The following is a 20,888-nucleotide window of genomic DNA, read 5'->3' on the forward strand; positions in this document are numbered from 1 at the left end:
CGCTACGGAAGCCCTAACAACGCTATATCCATCAGGCAGCTTAATCAGCTCTCCCCAGCTTACCTAACCTCGCTCATCTACTTCAACTCAGCCAGCTCACTTTGCTCCTCTATCGTCAACCTACTCCCTGTACCTAGATTTCATATCTCTCCCCACCAAACCGTTGCCCGTGTCCTCCCTCCGTTCTGGAACTCCCTCCCCTCCCTTCATATCCAAAAGGCCATGACTCTTCCTATCTCCACCCTAGTAAAATTCATATCTACCTTCTAGAAATCTTCCCTGACTAGACATTTCCACACCCTCTGCACCCTCTCTTCTGTTTTTATTTTTTTGCAGGGGGGTAGTTTACAGTATTTTTTATGGTATTTGTTAAGTGCTTTATTTTTTTTGGCATGGGGAGGTGTTTTTTATGGAGTTTTTTTAAATGATAATTTGTTCAGCACTTACTATGTGCCAAGCACTGTTCTAAGCACTGGGGTAGATACAAGGTAATCAGGTAAATGTCCCAAATGGGGCTGCCAGTCTTAATCCCCATTTTACAGATGAAGTAACTGAGGCACAAAGAAGTGAAGGGATTGCCCAAGATCCCACAGCAGCCACGTGGCAGAGGCAGGATTAGAACCCGGTCCTTCTGACTCTCAGGTTTGTGCTCTATCCCCTAGGCCATGTTGCTTCTATGGCACCAGTGCACTCGAGTCTGTACTTCTCTGCACACAGTCAGCGCTCAATAAGTACAAGTGAATACTCCTTAAGCACTCTGATGCTCACTCCACCGCCATCACGCAACACGTCTGTATATATCCTCTCTTTTTCAACCTGCATATTGATTCATTCATTCCAATAGTATTTACTGAGCGCTTACTATGTGCACAACACTGTACTAAGCGCTTGGAATGTACAAATCGGTAACAGAGACGGTCCCTGCCCATCGACGGGCTCACGGTCTAATCGAAAAGTCAATCATAATAATGCTGGTATTTGTTAAGCGCTTACTATGTGCAGAGCACTGTTCTAAGCGCTGAGGTAGATACAGGGTAATCAAGTTGTCCCACGTGAGGCTCACAGTTAAACCCCTTTTTACAGATGAGGGAACTTAGGCCCAGAGAAGTGAAGTGACTTGCCCACAGTCACACAGCTGACAAGTGGCGGGGCGGGGATTCGAACCCATGACCTCTGACTCTCAAGCGCAGGCTCTTTCCACTGAGCCACGCTGCTTCCCCTAAGTAGGAACCGGAGGAGGGAGAGACTGGAGGAAGAGATAGCAGCAGGGAGGCCGGTGCAGGAGGTTTTGCCACCAGAAACCAGTCTGTCGTCAACACTCGTCAATTCTATCTTTGCACCGCCTCCAGAATCTACCCCTTCCTCTCCACCTAAACTGCCTCATCACCTCCCAACTCGCCTAGACTCCTGGTCTTCAGATTCTCCCATCTACCGTCCACTCTGCTGCCGGGTTCATTTTTTCTAAAACATGTTTGTTTACCTCTCTCCCCACTCCTCAGAACCCACCGATGCTTTCCCATTCTTCTCGGCATGAAGAAGAGACTACTGACAACCCTGCGGATCTTCACTTCTCTCCCAGTACAACCAGCTTGCCTCTCTCCTCTCCCTTCAAGTTCACACCATCCCTCCTGTCTGGACCTCCTTTCTCCTTCACACCCGGCAAGACCTCTGCTCTTCAAAGCCCTCCTAAAATTACATCCGGTCCTTCTCTAATTAACTCTCACTTCACCACCCTCTACTTTCACGCCCGCACTTCCGTGGGACTGGGAGCCGGGAGGTCACGGGTTCCAATCGCAGCTCCGCCACACGCCTGCTCTGTGACCTTGGCCAAGTCACTTCTCTGGGCCTCAGTCACCTCATCTGTAAAAATGGGGATTTACAGTAGGAGTCGCATGTGGGACAGGGACGTGATCGACTTATACCTACTCCAGTGCATACAGTGCTTGGCACATAGTAGGCACCGTTATTATTATAATAAATATTATTAAGTATAAGTATTATAATTATTATAATAACGCTCACCTGAATGGCCAAGTCCCAGAAAATGATACCTTCCAATACCAAGTGTACAGGAAACACTCTCTCCCCCACCCTCACGCACAGGCTCACCAGCGTTTGTGTCATCTTGAAACGGAAGGATGATTCTAGTAGTATTTAATTACCAGTCATTACAACTAAAGTTACTCAGGCAGAAAGAGGTATCGTATTCCCACCTTGCAGTCCTGGCCTTGTGCACTGACCTAAAATCTTTAAACAGAGCACCACGTTACCCTTCTGAATTGAACTGAAAAACTGTTGAGAAGACAACAATTTAGAAAGATTTTTTTGGTCACACCAGCAGCACTACTGGGTGTGAGCAAGTGCCTCAAAATTAGCACTAACAAATCATCACGTTGCATTATCTTGATAATGAATTCAACAGCTTTTGAATTCCCTTAGGGGAGAGTGCAAATCAAGGAAGACAGCACCAGAAACCACAATTCTAAAAAAGCCTACTTGCTTAAAATGGCTCTGATACTAAATCCTCTCTTGGGGGAGAGGGGAGAAAGTGTTGATTCCCCTCCTTCTCCCTCCCTCCTCCAGGTTCCAACAGTCAGAGATGAGAGGAACAACTGTTTTATTCAAACGCTTCAAAAGCAATTCCAGAACCAGAAGAGACCTGGCTCTTCTCCTGCATTCAAGGGGGTAACTCGTTCCAAATAATCTAGTCAGGAAGTTCCTTCTTATGTCTAAACTGAAATTCCCCATGCGGTGGGTTAACGGTTATTTTGCTCTCCCCAGATGTCACGGTACCGTGGAGCCCAGGAACTCCACGGGACGCTGCCTCCATCCAGTCTTCGACTGCCCCCCACACTCAGATACAATTTTAGCTGGCCTAAGACGAAAGGAGACAGCAAAACAGAATCCTGGAACACTCTGGGCAATTCTCCTAAGTTAAGTGGTGGCAATTCTTCATGTCTCGTGGGAGAGGGTTTAGCGATCCGCCACCAAAAGGAATTCTTGAGCTCATTTCCCATGGGATGCTCGTTCTCAAAGCAGACAACACATTCCCAGAACTCATTTTTTACACATCCCACTTTCGAGAGATTGAGGTGAGGCTGCCGGCAGCTTAGGTCCACTGCGAAAGCATTGATTTCTTCATTTTTGTAGTCATTTTAACAGCTCCAGATCCCAGAGAGGTTGTTTTTCCTTTTCCGAGTAGACGCTCCTCCGCGCCTCTGCTCTTCACCTATTGCAAACACAGGCTGGTTGAGTTAGGTCTCCTCTCACCCGTTCTTAAAGGGCAACAACTTGGTTTTTGCACCCCACTTTCAAGATCTCAAAAGGGCAAAGACTTGAGGAAGGCAACCCAAGGAGGAAAAGGAATTAATAACTTCTTTGGGCTAACTCGGGTGGGATCGGCCCCGTCATGGTCAAGCTTTGGATAGACACGGGTTAGGCCCGGTTTTGTTGAATTGTACATTTCAAGCGCTTAGTACAGTTGTCTGCACATAGTAAGTGCTCAATAAATACTATTGAATTGAATGAATCGTTTCAAATCAGTCCTGCAGAAAATCCAATGAAATGTTACTACCAGGCAGAACAGACCTGATGCTAAAAAGCTACAGATCTGTGAGCTTTAGTCATTCAATGGTATTTATTGAGCGCTTACCGTGTGCACGGCCCTGGACTAAGCGCTTGGAAAGTCCGATTCGGCAACAGATAGAGACAATCCCTTCCCAACAATGGGCTCGAAGCCCTAGGAACTTTCCCAGTGAATTCATACTCCCAGGCAGAAGGTGATGGTTTAAAGTATTCAAGGAAGAAATGAAAGAGGAAACATGTCAGTTAATTTAGACACTTGTCAGCAGCCGAGTAATTAGATATGGTGGAAGAGGATATTGAAACTGTTGGCTAAAATACGGTTTGGGGGATGATCTTGAGTTTCTGTGGTTATGATGGAGTCCTGTCTTCTTTATGAAATACTGTACTTGCTGAAGCTAAAGTCATTTCAAAAGAGTGTAGAAGAGCAGTTTTAGAACGGTTCTCTGCAACAAGTTTAGCAAAAACGGCCACTACGAACAACAACAGTGCTTAAAAAAAACCACGGAAGGGCACTTGGTTTCTACTCACTTTTCCAACTGTGAATTCAGATGCCGTCAAGCATCGAATGAAGCGCACGTTGGATATGGTTCCACTTCTTATCAAAAACATAGTAACCTCTTCCAATCCTCTGACTCCCAAAAGTGCAGAACTAGAAGAGAGATTGGCTAGTCAACACTTTGTCATTTTTCCAATGTAGGAATAATTCTATGCTTTTAAGAAAAATCACCGGATAAGGGTCCGGAGTTCAAGTATGATTACCGTACGCTCTGGAATGACTATAAAATGCCAGGAATAGCTAACTACATCTGGTATTTTGGGACATAAGGGAGAGCATAAAACCTTCACGAAACTGTTACTAAAAGTAAAATCTAAGTTGTTGCGGGGTGCTGCGTTTTTGTCCGGAAGTTTTTTTTACCGCTGCGGCGACGTTCTCACACCGTAACCTCGCCACTAAAACGGCTTCCGTTCACTGATGGTACGCCAAACCTCCTCACGCTAGACTAGATCAAGCTCTTCCGCCGTCCTGCTCACCACACGCTGACGCCTGACTCTGCACTTACGGATGCTGGCCGGGGATGACGATCTGAATAATGACAATCCGGTTTTTCAACAGGCTCTTCTTTTTTGACAGCTGCTCCCGGGTTGTCGCTGTCTAACCGCGACCCTTGCTCCGCGGCCCCGACGGGAGGGTGGGGAGAGTCGTGGACCGCAGGAGAGTCGCCGGGGTCATTCCTGCCGAATTGAGATGGGCAGCTTGGAGGCCTTGAGAAGTAAAATATGTACCATTAACAGGCTCTTAATTCTAACTTATGCAGAAAGAGATACCCACCATCCTACCCAACATCTGATCTAGCCATAAAAAGTAGGGCATTCACTCCCTTATTGGAGTTGCAGCGATTCTTTCAGACCACAGGGCCTCGGGCTATCTGCAAAGAAAATAAGGCAGATGGGAATCCAAATGTCTCCTCCTCACAAGGTAAACTGGTTTCAGAGTTTGTCTGTGTGGTGTTATTAGGATGTTGCTAAAAATGCAAAGGATAAGGAGCACTTACAGACAGTAGGCACATACAGCTCGGGATGCCGCTTGCTCATCAAAAGGGGCAGTGAGCAAGTGCATTATATGGCCACAAAAATGGATTTCAAACTGCATTTTCTCAGGTAATCCAGCAGAAACCCCACTCTCTCTACCCACCTTCCCTCTTCCATCTCAGCATGAAAACATCGCAGCCCCAAATCCCAATCGAAACAAGAGACAAAAGATGAAAGGAAAAGGATACTACAAAATTACAAAAACATTTCACCCCTAAATTTTCCCTTGGAACAGTGAATCCTAAAGGATTTATATCTTTCAAGAGATGGACAGGCCATTGCTTCACTACCCATCATATTTCTATTAATTTCATCTACGGCAGGTAACAATTCACGTCTGCAAATTAGTAACAAAGTGTTATTTGTTGTACACGTCGTAGCTCCTTTAGGGGAAAGTGGTCTTTCAAAAAGTCTATGAACTAATGACAGTTTCTATTTGTTTCCAGAGACTTACCGTGGAAGACTGGGATTTTGAGGTTCGGGCTTATTTGCGGCTAAAGGCTTTGGAATAGGAGTCACTCTGCGAGTTTTGGGGTGCAGCTCTTGGGAAGTTTCCAAAGGGGAGAGAGCTGATTCCCCGAGAGGCGGCATCTGCCGGTCCGGACATTGAGGCCATTTCTTTTCGCTGGTTTTGCTTTTGTGTTTGGCTAACAATACGTCAAATCTCTGTCTTCGGCCCTGCACAGCTCTCTTCTGGGTTAAGGAATGTATCTGCCAAGCAAAGAGATACACGTTTCTGAGGCTCTGCTGATTCCTGGTTATGTCTTACCCAGACATATGTCTCACCAAGAAGGAGATCAAATGAAAAAAAAAAAAAAAGACCAGCCACATGATTCATCAGGATACATATATATTTACGTCTTTCAAGCAAGTTCAAGTTAATGATGGAGCTGCTAGAGGATTTGGAGATGGAATCCACCATCGTAGCTTAGCTTTCATTTCTTAAAAAGGGCCAGTGTCATAAAATCTGAGATGAATTGAAGCTGAGAACTATTCTCTCTCTCCCCCATTTTATGTAATTGGTAAAATAGGAAACCGAACTAAAAAAATTAGACTCACATTTCTCCCTTATGAAATCTATACATTCTCTTTGCTAGGGAACATGACAATACTGTAAAGTGCACACTCAAAAATACATATTTACAAAGCTCGTGAAAGCTATATTCTTCTGCATTCTTTACCATATGCCCAAAATGAATTCTTTGGGTTTTAAATCCTATTTTACCCCAGTTTCTACACCCAGATTATGTGATGAATTTGGGTGAACCCCGACAAGGCAGCCAGCCAGGATTTGGGCAACCCTTAACCTCTCCCATTTCTGTAGCTCGTGGCTGCTCTTTTTCTAATCTCCTGATCTGAGGGATCATTTGTAAAAACCTCTTTCATTTAATACAAAAAATCCCCCAAATTAAGTCTCCATAGCAGCACAAACCGAGACCCTAATTAAATATAACACATCCAAAGTTTTCATGGGTTCTGGAGCTATCAAAAAGGATCGGAATACACAAACAGACATACACACACACACACACACACAGATCAAACAAAACACAAGTGACAAGGAACAAATGAAAAACAAAACCAAAACATTGAGAAGCTTATTTAGTTTCTATTCATGATTTGTAGTTGCATAAATACATAACTCAGCCCAGTACCTTAGTTTACACTCTTATACCGTCTCTTAAAAATGAGGTCTTTGCTTCTAGAACTTGCTCAACCCTATGACTATTTCTGGTGATTTAGTTTTCTTTTAAGTAAGATAAAGTTGACCTGTGACACGAAGTCAAATTTGTACCGATGAAAATTTTTGGAAGAATTTGGAGAAGAGTGGAAATATCAACTGTTGTTTTCTTAACATTTGAAAACGTACTATTTAAATTTCAATGGAATTTAAGGTGTAGAGTTTTGTAACTGTACTTCTGGGTCCCTAAAAGAAATACCTTTACATGGAAAATTATAAATCATCAAATCACCGTCATCAGCAGTAGCCTCTATTGAACACTACTATGTGCTTGGGGACAATCAATAGGAGCAAATGACACCCTCCCTGCCCCTGAGGAATATACAAGGAACACAACATAAAATGTTATAATCAAATGACTGGAAATACACTATTCTGGAATTATGCTATCTGTAATTTTGTAATACCATGGACGCCTGAAAAACAGATTTTGGAGGAAATTAAGCCAAAGTGGTCTTGGGAAGGCCAAATGACTCGACTAAGAGTAGCATATTTTGGACACATAATCAGGAGGACTAATCCTCTGGAGAAGACGCTAATGCTAGGAAAAGTCCAGGGAAAAAGTGGAAGAGGCAGACCGGCAGCGAGATGGATAGAGACCATAACAACGATAACGGAAGAACCGTTAGAAAGGTTATAGACATGGCAGAAGACAGGACGTTCTGGACAAAATAGATCCACAGGGTTGTTTATGAATCGAAACGACTCGACGGGACTTGATAATAATAACACAGTAATACAGTAACGCCAATGAGACTGAGCTATCCTGTTATTAAAACGTAAATAATCAACTAAAGAATATCGGTGAAGGAATTATGACATGCTTGGCATTGACAGATTAGCAATGTACGAAGTCAATGAGTAATAATAATAATACTAATTTTGGAATTTGTTAAGCGCTTACTATGTGCAGAGCACTGTTCTAAGCGCTGGGGGATACCAGGTGATCAGGTTGTCCCACATGGGACTGACAATCAATCCCCATTTTACAGATGAGGTAACTGAGGCCCAGAGAAGTCAAGTGACTTGCCCACAGTCTCACAGCTGACAAGTGGCAGAGCCTGGATTCGAACCCATGACCTCTGACTCCCAAGCCTGGGCTCTTTCCACCGAGCCACGCTGCTTCTGCACACAGCCTTCCACGTTCCATTATCATTAGGGTATTAAGTTCTCACTTTGTGCTAAGCATGAAGGCAGAAAGGCATTCACCTGATTGAAGACAGTCTGTCCCACACAGGGCTCTCGGTCAAAGCCCTTATTCACTCATTCATTCATTGAATCGTATTTATTGAGCGCTATGTGCAGATGAGGAAAGTGAAGGAGAGGGTAAGTGACAAGCACAAGGTAACACAGCAGGCCAATGGTAAAGTAAGGTCTGGAAAATGACTCACCTGACTTCCAGTCACATATTTCTCTAATTAGGCCAAAGTTGCCCCTCACAATTAAAGTACCGAGCCCGTTGTTGGATAGGGATTGTCTCCATCTGCTTCCGAATTGTACTTTCCAAGCACTTAGTACAGTGCTCCGCGCACAGTAAGCGCTCAATAAATGTGATCGAATGACTATATGCCTAAGCGGTGAATCTTTGAGGACTAAAGGGCAGATATTTCAAAATGACAAATTAAAGAATCGATGGATCGAATGCCCGTTTTAAGGAAGTTAACCTGTATCTTCAGCTATTGGACAGAGTTATTTCAGAACTGCATTTGCCAGGTAAGAATTCCACCCTAGTCTTCAGCAGCATGGCCTAGTGGATAGAGCACGGGCCTGAGAGACAGAAGGTCATGGGTTCTAATCTCGGCTCTGCCACTTATCTGCTGTGTGACTTTGGGCAAGCCACTTAACTTCTCTGTGCCTCAGCCCTGTAAAATGGGGAGACTGTGATCGCCACGTGGGACAACCTGATTACCTCGTATCTACGCAGTGCTTAGAACAGTGCTCGGCACGTAGTAAGCGCTTAACGAATGCCATCGTTATTATTATTTGTTATTCCTCTCTGTGCCTCAGTTCCCTCATCTGTAAAATGGGGATTGAGCCTGGCAGCCCCATGGAGGACAGGGATTGTGTCCAACCCGATTTGCTCGTATCCACCCCAGTGTTTAGTAGAGTGACTGATACACAGTAAGCATTTAACAAATACCAAAATTATTATTATTATTACTCAACTTGAAAAAAAATCATTAAATTTCATTAATATTTTTATGGTATTTGTTAAGCGCTTACAAGGCACCAGACACTGCACTGAGCGCTGGGGTAGATGGAAGCTAATCAGGTGGGATACAGTCCATGTCCCACACGGGGCCCACAGTCTTAATTCCCATTTGACAGATGAAGTAACTGAGGCACAGAGAAGCAAAGTGACTTGTCCAAAGTCACATACCAAGTGGCAGAGCTGGGATTAGAACCCAGGTCCTTCTGCCTCCCAGTCCACTAGGCTGCTCTGCTTCTCCATCAATAACTAAAAATACCGGACAACAACCATTTGAATGAAAAGATTACGAGAACTCCGCTCACAGAAACCGAAAATTTTTTCACTCTGAAACCTGAATATCCTTTAATCAGGCATGGTTGTTCACTTGCTTTGCTTGTTGCACATTAAGGAAATTCCAGACAAGATAAGTTCTATTGACTCACTGAACACTTAAATGATTTGGATTTGGGGGGGTGGGGTGGGGAAATCACATACCTTGCATGTCAAAGTCCTCATGCAGGGTTTCTTGGTTTCCCCATCGGTGACGCCGCAGTAAATATCAAAATCGAATTCTCTCTCTGTTAAATAGACACGGGCACAGACATAAAACTTGGACTCTGAAAAAACTATTGGGATCGGTCTACAGGCCAATTCGCTTACTCACTATCAAGAAATCAATGGTAATATTTACTGAGCACTTACTGGGTGCGGAGAACTATACTAAGCACTTAGAAGAGTACAATAGAGCCGCTAGGCATGATCTCTGCCCACAAGGAGCTTGGAATCTAAAGGAGAAGACAGACATGAAAATAAATGAGAGGGGAAACAACGGAGTATAAAGATCGGTACATGAGCGCCGGCGGGATGGGGCGAGCATCAGGGGGCTTCGGGAGTAAGGCCCCGAGTGCCGAGGCAACACAACGAGGGAGGGACAATGGAGTGAGGAGATGAAAGGTTAGTCAGGGAGGCCTTCCTGGAGGGGGTCGGGCTCTTAGTAGGGCTGTGAAGATGGGGAGAACGGTAGCCTGTTGGCTACGAGTGGTTAGGGAGTTACAGGCAGGAACATGTGGTTGACGGTGAGAGAAGAGAGCAAGGTGCAGGGAGTAAGTTGGTTAGTGTTGGAGACTAAAAACGTGCTCTCCTGAACACTTAGTACAGTGCTCTGCACCCAGCACGTGCTCAAGAAATAGGACAGTGAAAGGCTGGGTTGGAGTGGGAGAGGATTAAGGATAGGGTGGAGAGGGAGAGCTGTTTGAGGGCCTTACAGCCAATGGTGAAGGGTTTGTGTTTGATACGGGGATGGATGGGCAACCTGGGAGGTTTTTGAGGAGTGGGGGTACGCGAGGAGAACAGTTTTTAGGAAAATGATAGGGGCATCTGGCGAGGGGAGAGCCTGAAGACAGGGAGGTTAGTGAGGAGGCTTAGACCAGGGCTTGACACACAGTAAGCATTTCATAAATAGCATTATATAAGAGGGATATCCATCCAGCTTGGATGGAGAGGAAGGGGAAGATTTGAGACATTTTTTGACAGTAGAAAACCAGAAATGGATGACTGATTGAATACGTGGGTTCGATAAGAGAAAGAGACAGAGCTGAGTCAAGGATAAAGCTTTGAGGCTGGGGACGGTACGACGGGGGAGGATGGTGGTGTAGTCGACGGTGATGGGAAAGTCAGGGGGAGAGAGGGTTCGGGTGGGAAGATGAGGACTTCTGTTTTGGACAGGTTCAGTTTGAAGTGTCGGTGCAACATCCCGGTGGAGATGCTCTGAAGATAGCAGCGTGGCTCAGTGGAAAGAGCCCGGGCTTTGGAGTCAGAGGTCATGGGTTCGAATCCCAGCTCGGCCACTTGTCAGCTGTGTGACTTTGGGCAAGTCACTAAACTTCTCGGTGCCTCAGTTACCTCATCTGTAAAATGGGGATTAAGACTGTGAGCCCCACGTGGGACAACCTGATTGCCCTGTGTCTACCCCAGCACTTAGAACAGTGCTCGGTACATAGTAAGCGCTTAACAATTACCAACATTATTATTATTATTATTAGGAGGAAATGCATTATTGCAGGGGTAGGAGGGAGGGACTGGAGAGGTACATTTGGGAGTCTTCTGCATAAAAATGGCAGTTGAAGCCATGGGAACAAATGAGGAGTTGGGGGTAAATGGAGACTAGAAAGGGACCCAAAATTGAGTTGTGGAGGGATCCCCACAATCAGGGGTGAGAAGCAGAAGAGGAGCCAGAGAAGGAACAGCCAGAGGAGGAGGAGGAAGAGGGGAACCAAAAGAGGGCAATGCCAATGAAACCAAGTTTGGAATTCATTTCCAGGAGAAAGGGGGGGGGGGGTCAAAGGGTCCACAGGGTCAAAGGCAGTTGAGTAGTCTAAGAGGATTTGGATGGAGTAGAGTCTGTTGGATTTGGCAAGAAGGAACATCTTGGTGACCTTGGAGAGGGAAGTTTCGGGGAGAGCGGCTGGGGCGAAAGTCCAATTGCTGGGAGGCAAAGAGAAAGTTGGAGAAGAGGAAGAAGAGACAGTGGAGGTAAAGAACTCATTTGAGGAGTTTGGAAAGGAATGGTAGGAGGGAGATGGGGATGCAGTGGGGTCAAGGAAGGGTTTTTTGAGGATCGGGGTTATGTGGACATGTTTGAAAGGGAAGGAGGGAAAGGAGCCATTGGAGGGTGAGTAGTTGAGGATGGAGGTCAGGGAGGGAAGAAGGGAGTGGGCAAGTGTTTTAATAAGGTATGAAAAGATGGATGGGGTCAGAGGCTCAGCTGTAGGGAGGAGATTTGGAAAGGGGGAGGGCATCTCTTGAGAGGTGGAAGGGAAGGATGAGAGAATTGATGAGGGGGCAGGAAGAGGGTGGGACTGGAGAGGTGCATAGGAGATTTTAGGGAGTTCACCTCTCACGGTTTCCATTTTGTCGCTGCAATAGATGGCAAAGGTCATCGAGGCGAGAGATGGGGAACGAGGAGGGACGGGGGTTTAAGGAGGGTGTGAAAAGTCAGAAACGGTGGGGTGTGGGCAATGGGCATGGGATTCAGTAAGGGAGAAGCACTGTTGCTGGGTCGAGGAGAGGACAGAGCTGTGAGGTGACGATGGCGTGATTTACATTAAAATGAACGGCTGCACGCAATTCGCCAAATGAAGACAAAATGCGTTTGTGTTGAATTTTAAATTCCTCCAACTCTCCCCAAAACCCTGATCCAAGAATCATGTTAAGAGAAAATGAATAAGTCGAATACACCTATTACACACGAAGAGAGAAAGATGGTAATGTGCAAAACCTTAGAAGACCAGGCCATGAGCTGTAGGCGGCCACCTGGAGGATTCCACCGACCGCCAACCGTGGGCTGGAAGGTTGCTTCTGCCCCATACTCAGTAGAGATGCTGCCCTACCGCCTAAAGAAGCGCTCTCACAGAGCGACTGTGATCAAACGAAAAGCACAGAGACTTAACATCAAGTTCATTAACACACTAGATAACAGACACGCCCGTCTTCATTTCACAGATCGGACTGCTTTTCTAACACAAGAATCCAAAGGCATAATTTTAGGGGTAATCAAATCCACCGCTCGCATTTTCACTCTTGAAACCATCTGTGACAGAAGAAACGGTTACGAAAGTAGGCGATATAGTTACCTGAGAATCTCTTATGTAAAACCTTCCTGTTATATGAATAATCTTCTGGCTTCTTCTCCCCAACTGGAGGCACAGGGTCAAGTTCTTTATTATTCAGTGTCTTTCCAGGGGAGGGCAAAGATGACTTTGGTATTGAGGGACAATTACGGCCAGTGTTTATGGAGGCACTCACAGCAGTAGAAAAACTTGAACCAACAGCAGTTTTCAACAGTGCACCATCTATCTTGGGATGCATCTTTTCCATCTGGAATGATGGTGTCATGCTGCCAATAATGGGGAATTAAGAAAACAATCAACTAAGTACTGTGTTATCTCCAAAGGCTGCGTGCGAGCGCAACCTTGTCGAGAAGAACTGGACCTACACGGAAGGTACGTTCAAAAGAATTTTCTGAATCGGCAGATCCCACTGAAGCATGTCTAAAACTGTGCCCCTTTTTCAATTTAATGAACTATTCATTTTATCAGCACTTGTGCTTTTTCTCCAACCTTAGGAATGAAAGCCAAGCTTTACAGCCTGTCCCAGAGCTCCGCTCAGACATTGGTGATGGGGAGGGGGGCTTGGGAGCAGCAAACACCGTAAGCGAGGAGTGAGAAGAGCTAATCAATAAGATGGAGAGAGGACCGGTGGACAACTTTTGAGCCGACGACAAGTTAGCTTGGTACAGAGGGAGAAGAGAGATGCCGAACGACCGGAGGGTTTGGAGGAGAGGGGAAACGTGTACCGAGCGACGTTTCAGGTAGACGATCCGGGCAGGAGGGACAGGGTCAATATGTTAGTCCAATTTAACTGGATGCTGGTTATATGGGGGAGGAAGTGCAGCTCTACAGAATGGATGAGGAAAAAATCAGTAGATTGTGTCAGAAGATTGGGTATGACAGCAAAATGGCAGTGAGGGCTCAAAGATGATACTAAACTTCCAGGGAGGAGCGTGGAGCTGTCAACAACAACAGAAAAAAGGAAATTGAGAGAAAGGAAAAGCTTAGGAGAGATGAGCCATTCATTCGGTTTGGAGATATAGAGTTTGAGGTGCTAACAGACCATCCAATTGGAGAGATCGTGCAGGCAAGAAGAGAAGTAGCATGGGAAGAACGGGAGAGGGGTTGGGGCAAAAGAGGGATTTGGGAGTCATCCGCACAGAGGAGGCACCAGAAGCCGTCTTAGTGTATGAGTTCCCCAAAAGGGTGGGTGTAGAGGCAGAGTGGTTGAAAGAACACAGAGCGGGGAGTAAGAGGCCTGAGTTCAAGTTCCTGCTCCGAAACTGGCCTACTGTGTGACCTTGGGCAAGTCACTTAACCTCTCTGGGCCTCAGTTTCCTCATCTGTAAAACAGAGATGTGTCAGACTGCAAACCCCGGGGGGGTCAGGGACTCTGTTTGAACTCAGAACTTTGTATCTAATCTTTTGTACCTACATAGGAAGCACTTAATAAACACAATTAAATGGAGAAGAGCAAAGGATCAAGGAGAGAGGCTTGTGAGACACCCACGGGCAGGGGTGGGAGGTGGAAAATGGGCCAGCAAACGGGAAACCAAGGTATGTGTGGGTGGGGGTGTGCATTCAAAAAGTCTCTCAATTTGATGGAAGTCCTCAAACTACCAATGACAGGAAGTAAAACTTACAGAGAGAGATGGGTGCGAAAGGAAACTCAGTTTTGGTTTGGGTTTTTTGCTTTCCTGATCTACTAACGCTGTACAGGGATGGGATAGGAAGAGGGATCTGTCCACTTCCAGAAAAAAAGAAACCATCTGGGCTGTGGAAGGTTTCTCCCTTGTATTTTAAATGAACTTTAGGCTGCAATAAAGTGCAGGGCAGGTTTTCTGCTGTTTCTCGAAGAGAGCATTGTTCAGGACTGCCAAAAATCCTTCCGCTGAAAGTTGTTTTATGCCCTCCGATTACTACAAGATTTAAAACATCACAATATACTCACGTATTATCCCGAGAAATTCTGCTAAGCCCTACAGGATGGGTTGGCTCATCGTTTCCAGGGAGCTCCAGCTTTTCTCTGGGTGATTTCAACAGCTCGGGATTGGACGGCGACGAGGAAAACGAAGCACGAATAATACCTCCACTGGCTTTTCACTTACCCCGCTACCTTCGCCTCTTGAAGACAGAGAAGAAAAGACACAAAATACTGAGATGATGGAATTGCTAGAAAAGCCTCGGAGAGAGCTATGTCTCCTTTCTGTAAAAGAAAACAGAAACTTCACAGAGTTTTAGTTTTAATACAGGAACGCAGATATAGACAAAAATGCCATATATAAGAGATTTTTGAATTAGTGATCGAGAACTGTGAAATTTCTTGTGTCAGTGTGTCAACGTCATTAAGAAAGGTATTTTCATCTTGGTGCATTTTTTTGTTTGTTTCTTGGAATTCACTGCCATTGCACAAAACATATGAACGCTGGTCTCATATTTTCCGATCTAATTTTTTTTTTTCTTTTAATAGCATTTTTAAAACATGTGCTGTGTGAAAGGCGTTGGGGTAGATACAAGCTAATCAGGTTGGACACAGTCCCTGTCTCACGTGGGGCTCACGGTCTGAATCCCGGTAACTGAGGCCCACAGAGGCTACGTGACTTACCCAAGGTCACACAGCAGACAAGTGGTGGAGTCAGAATTAGAACCCAGGTCCTTCTGACTGCCAGGCCCCTGAACTCTCCAGTAGGCCACACTGCTTCTCTATTACTCTTGCAAGTCTAGGAGCGGTCAAGGATTCCGAACCCCAACAGAAAAAACACCTCCGTTAGAACGGAGAAATACTATTTCACTTCTCTGTTGCCATGACTAGGTTAATCGGTGTTTTTTTCTACCCAACAATAACCTCCTCTCTCAGGATGGCGCCTGGAGAGTTTCCAGCACTCTACCGGTCTCAGCTACGAGAGGGAGAGTCAAGCAGAGGCCTTTCCATGCCATTCCTAGCTTGGCCAGTGCTAGAAGGCGGAAGGCCGTCGGCTACAAGTCAAAACTCCCCTGTGCTGGGCGGCAGCGGCCTGGGAGAGAGAGTCTAGGGAGGAGACTCGAGTTTACCGCAAGGAAGCGGGCAACGGTAAACCTCTTCCGTATTTTTACCAAGAAAACGTTCCAGATACGCTACCGGGACGACTGCAGATGGAGGTGGGGCACCGTGGGAGAGGTAATAATAATAATGACAATAACGTTGGTATTTGTTAAGCGCTCACTATGTGCAGAGCACCGTTCTAAGCGCTGGGGTAGATACAGGGTCATCAGGTCGTCCCACGTGAGGCTCACAGTTAATCCCCACTTTACAGATGAGGTAACCGAGGCCCAGAGAAGCGAAGTGACTTGCCCACGGTCACACAGCTGACGAGGGGCAGAGCCGGGAGTCGAACCCATGACCTCTGACTCTGACGCCCAGGCTCTTTCCACTGAGCCACGCTGCTTCCCGAGACATGTGGTGCCCACAGTCTTCACCCCCCGTTCTACAGATGAGCAAACTGAGGCCCGGAGAAGGGAAGTGGCTTGCCCACGGTCACAGAGCAGACAAGGGACGGAAGGCGGGATTAGGGAGAGCCGCCTCAAAGCATTTATCTATATATCTATAATTCTGTTTATATGGGTGTCTCTTAGAGAAGCAGCGTGGCTCAGTGGAAAGAGCCCGGGCTTGGAAGTCGGAGGTCGTGGGTTCAAATTCCGCCTCCGCCACTTGCCAGCTGTGTGACTTCGGGCAAGTCACTTAACTTCTCTGTGCCTCAGTTACCCCATCTGTAAAATGGGGATTAAGACTGAGAGCCCCACGTGGGACAACCTGTTCACCTTGTATCCTCCCCAGCGCTTAGAACGGTGCTTTGCACATAGTAAGCGCTTAACAAATGCCATTATTATTATCATCATCAGATGTATCCATAGAGTCGCTCTGAGTCGAAGATGACTCGACGGCATAAAACAAGACAAGCGATACCTTAATTCCTGTACTACCAGGGGATAAAAATGCAATATCAAAATGGCTTTGTGATTATATACCAACACGTACTAAGAACGTCATGTACCCATCATTTTCTTTTATGCATTTACCCCGCCTTTCTCTATTAAATCATTTCAATCCCTTTTAATAATCTGAGCAGATCCGATTATTAGGGCACGTCAGGGAGGGAAGGAGGAAGAGGCCGGGCCGGGAAGGCCAGACCACGGAGCTGCTTCATCTCGGGACCGTGTCCAACTTCATTACCTCGTACCTACCCCAGGACTCAGTCCGGTGCCCGGCTCATAGTCGGCGCTTGGCAAATAAATACGAGCGACCGCTGGGTTGACCCTCCTGCCTCGAGCTCCGACCTCACGCCGTGGCCCCGGCCTGGACTTCCCTGCCCTGACCCCAGGTCCTGGACCCCAGCACCCCCCATCTTTAAAGCTCTCCCCATCTCTCCGGGTTGGCTTGCTCTGCGGTGGCAGGTTCTCACCGAGGGGAGAGGCAGGAGGTGCGGCTTGTGGGGTGGGGAAGAGGAGGAAAAAGGGGTGCTGGGGAGGATGGGGGTGTTAGGGAGGGAGGGAGGAAGAGGCCGGGTCTGCAAGGCAGGATGGCCCCCATCCTCTCTTTCCCCACTCCGGTCCATTCTTCACTCTGCTGCCCGGATCGTTTTTCTACAAAAACGTTTAGGACACATCACCTTGCTCCTCGAAAGACTCCAACGGTCGCCCATCCACCTCCGCGTCAAACACAAACCCCTCACCATTGGCTTTAAAGCGGTCCCCCACCTCACCCTTTTGTACCTATCTGCCATTTATAAATTTATATTCACCTCCGTCTCCCCCTCTAGAGCGTTAGCTCGCTGCGGGCAGGGGACGTTTATCATCGTATCGTCCTCCCCCAAGCGCTGAGTACAGAGCTCTGCACACAGTAGGGGCTCAACAAATACGAGTGGCTGACTGACCGGCAGAGCGAGGGGCCGGGTCAGGGTCGAGGCCCGGGGCCGGTGACGGGGGACGCCTCCCGCGCGGGGCTCCGTCCTGTCACCACCACCCCCGGCCACAACCGGGAGCCGCTCACCGCTCCGGGGCCGCGGCGGCGAGGCGGGGGTGGGAAGGATGGTTGGACGGATGGATGGATGGTTGGACGGACGGACGGATGGTTGGACGGACGGATGGACGGATGGTTGGATGGACGGATGGATGGATGGATGGATGGATGGACGGATGGACGGATGGACGGATGGATGGTCGGACGGATGGACGGTTGGATGAATGGATGGATGGATGGTTGGACGGATGGATGGACGGATGGATGGACGGATGGACGGACAGATAGTTGGACGGATGGATGGACAGGGGGACAGATCCTCGATGGTTGGACGGATGGACGGACGGATGGACGGTTGGACGGATGGACGAATGGAGGGACGGACCGACGGCCGGATGGAAAACTTGGATGGGTCCGGCCCGGTCCCTCGGAGCCTGGAGGCTGGGCGGTCGACGGGGAGGGACGAAGCCAAGCCCCCGTGGGGGCCCCGAGGGGGCCTTTCTTCCTTGGCCTTTCTCCCGTGGGGTGGGAGGTGGGGGGTGGCTAGAGAAATGGCTGAACGATGGAGGATGACTAAGGCCTTCTCCTGCACCTCTGGGGGGGTGGGGGGAGGGGGCTAGTGGGCATGCGCGGACCGGGGGGCGGGGCCACGGGGGGGGCGGGGCCAAAGATTGACAGGAGTGGGGACAAATGGCCACAGGTGGAAGGGGTCGTGGCCAGAGGGGGAAGGATCGGGAAGCCCAGTGGTTTTCCACCCACCCCAACCACTTCCGGCGTCCCATTGGAAGCCCTTACCTTCAGGCTCCCCCCTGGTTCTGGCCATCAGGGCAACCACCGTCCTCTCCCAAGCGCTCAGCACAGGGCCCCGCACAGAGCAGGCGCTCGCTAAATGCCACCCAGCCAAGGCCGGCCTACCGTCGCGCGGGAAGCCGACGGCCCGTGGCTCGGAGAAGAACCGACGGCTTCCGGGCAGGGCTGAAATTCATCCACTCCACAGTATTTACTGAGCGCTCGCTCTGTGCGGGGCACTGTACTAAGCGCTCGGAATGGACAGATCTCCAACCGATCGGTCCACCCGTCCGTCCGGCGATACTAACCGCTCGGGAGGCGGACGGTGATAAAGATAAATCCATCGCGGAGACCTAAGCCCTGTGGGCCTGAGGGGGCCGGTGGATAAAGGCAGCGGAATGTCAGAGAAGGGAGAAGCAGCGTGGCTCAGTGGAAAGAGGCCGGGCTTGGGGGTCAGGGGTCATGGGTTCGAATCCCGGCTCTGCCGCTTGTCAGCTGTGTCGCTTCGCTTCTCTGGGCCTCAGTTCCCTCATCTGTCAAATGGGGATGGAGACCGTGAGCCTCACGTGGGACCACCTGATGACCCTGTTATCTCCCCCAGCGCTCTGAACGGCGCTCTGCACGTAGTAAGCGCTTAACTGATACCAACGTTATTATTATTGAGCGCTTCGCTCTGTGCAGAGCGCTGTACTAAGCCCTGTAACGATCCGAGTGGACAGACACATTGGCCGACCACGAGGAGTTGCAGTCGTAGGGCCCAGCTCACACAAACCTCTGTCCTCACTAGACTGTCACATCCGGTTGGTTTCGGTCGATTCCCCCAAGTCCGCTGGCCCCGTGATGTCTGCCCCACACTTTCAAGTCCATTTCATCTCGAAATTATCTCACGAGGGTGGAGACGTTTCCTCCTCTCTCCCTCTGCACCGGACTTCATCCGAAAAGCCCGTGGCCAAGTGACAGGGCCCGGGCCCCGGAGCCCGAAGGACCTGGGTTCTAATCCCGGCTCCGCCACTTCTCTGCTGGGTGCAGGTCACCTCCCCGTGCCTCAGTCACCTCATCCGTAAGACGGGGACGGAGAATGGGAGCCGCACGTGGGACGGGGACCGTGGCCAACCTGAGGAGCTTGTCTACCCCGGGTGCTTAATACGGTGACTGGCGCGTAGTGAGCACTCCACAAATTCCATAAAGAAACCACAAAAAACAGGCCTCGGAGGATCATGAGCCCGTTATTGGGCAGGGATCGTCTCTGTTGCCGAAGTGTTACATTCCGAGCGCTTAGTACAGTGCTCTGCACATAGCAAGCGCTCAATAAATACTACCATTGAATCGAGGAGGGAATGGGAGGGGAATAGAGGTGGAAAGCAAAGGTAAAAGCAAGCGGAAGAGTGGCACGGGGCACGATGCGAGTTCTTAGCCTAGTGGAGAGAGCACGGGCCTGGAAGTCGGATCACGGGTTCCAATCCCGGCTCCGCCACTTGTCGGCCGTGTGAACTTGGGCAAGTCACTTCACTTCTCTGGGCCTCAGCCTCTTCATCTGTAAAATGGGGATTAAGATCGAGAGCCCTATGTGGGACAGGGACTGTGTCCAACCCGACTATTTTATATCTACCCCCTGCGCTTAATGCAGTGCCTGGCGCTTACAAATACCACAATTATAATACTACTACTAATAATAATGCTATTTGTTAAACGCTTACTATCTACTAAGCATATAATTCTTCGACCTGGGCCCTGCCACCTTGAGGAGCTCTTAAGCTAGAAACTAAGCTGGGGGAGAATGACGCGTCGAGAGCGGTGAAACAACATAGAACAATATAAAGCACCCAGGCCGGTGATTTATCGACTAGGCCATGCCGCTTCTCATACTGATCCCCACTTATATACTTTCCCGGCGATTAGTACTGTGCTCTGAACGGAAAGCACTTACTACCACCATTTTCATGCCAAACATCCAATCAAATGCTGGAATTTACCCATTCTTTCTCCATAATGTTTCCCGGATGCTTGTCTCTTCTCCACTCGAGTCCAGCGCTGAGAACAGTGCTTGGTGCACAGTAAGTGCTTAACAAATACCATTATTCTTCTTCCGGTGCGGGCTCTGGCCCCAACATGATCACTAGCGTAGGAGTCAGAAGGACCTGGGTTCTAATCCCGGCTCTGCCACTTGTCTGCTGTGTGACTGTGGGCAAGTCACATCTCCGCCCCGTCCTCTCCCCCTCCCTTCAGGCTCGCATCTCCTCCCGTCTCCGGGACGTCTCCACCCGGATGTCGGCCCGCCACCTAAAACTCAACATGAGCAAGACTGAGCTCCTCATCTTCCCTCCCAAGCCCGGTCCTCTCCCAGACTTCCCCGTCACCGTGGACGGTACGACCGTCCTTCCCGTCTCT

General features: G+C 48.4%; 1 protein-coding gene and 1 long non-coding RNA gene across 2 annotated transcripts; one reads left to right on the plus strand and one right to left on the minus strand.

Annotated features, from left to right (window-relative positions):
• Positions 1 to 2,600: 2,600 nt before the first annotated feature.
• On the minus strand, positions 2,601 to 14,871 carry LOC100085332 (ataxin-7-like). Its single transcript, XM_029072531.2, has 7 exons — positions 14,667 to 14,871; positions 12,740 to 13,002; positions 9,603 to 9,685; positions 5,630 to 5,886; positions 4,647 to 4,848; positions 4,114 to 4,234; positions 2,601 to 3,229 (listed from the first exon to the last, which is right to left on the minus strand). Exons 2-6 carry the CDS (start codon positions 12,999 to 13,001, stop codon positions 4,130 to 4,132), a joined length of 909 nt encoding a protein of 302 aa, XP_028928364.1. The 5' UTR covers position 13,002; positions 14,667 to 14,871; the 3' UTR covers positions 2,601 to 3,229; positions 4,114 to 4,129.
• LOC114814334 lies at positions 4,827 to 6,712 on the plus strand. The gene is made up of 2 exons (XR_003762125.2): positions 4,827 to 5,062; positions 5,622 to 6,712. It is a non-coding gene; the product is annotated as an uncharacterized LOC114814334 (long non-coding RNA).
• Positions 14,872 to 20,888: the final 6,017 nt, after the last annotated feature.

The sequence above is a fragment of the Ornithorhynchus anatinus genome, chromosome 9 (assembly GCF_004115215.2).
Source record: "Ornithorhynchus anatinus isolate Pmale09 chromosome 9, mOrnAna1.pri.v4, whole genome shotgun sequence".
Taxonomy (NCBI): Eukaryota; Metazoa; Chordata; class Mammalia; order Monotremata; family Ornithorhynchidae; genus Ornithorhynchus; species Ornithorhynchus anatinus.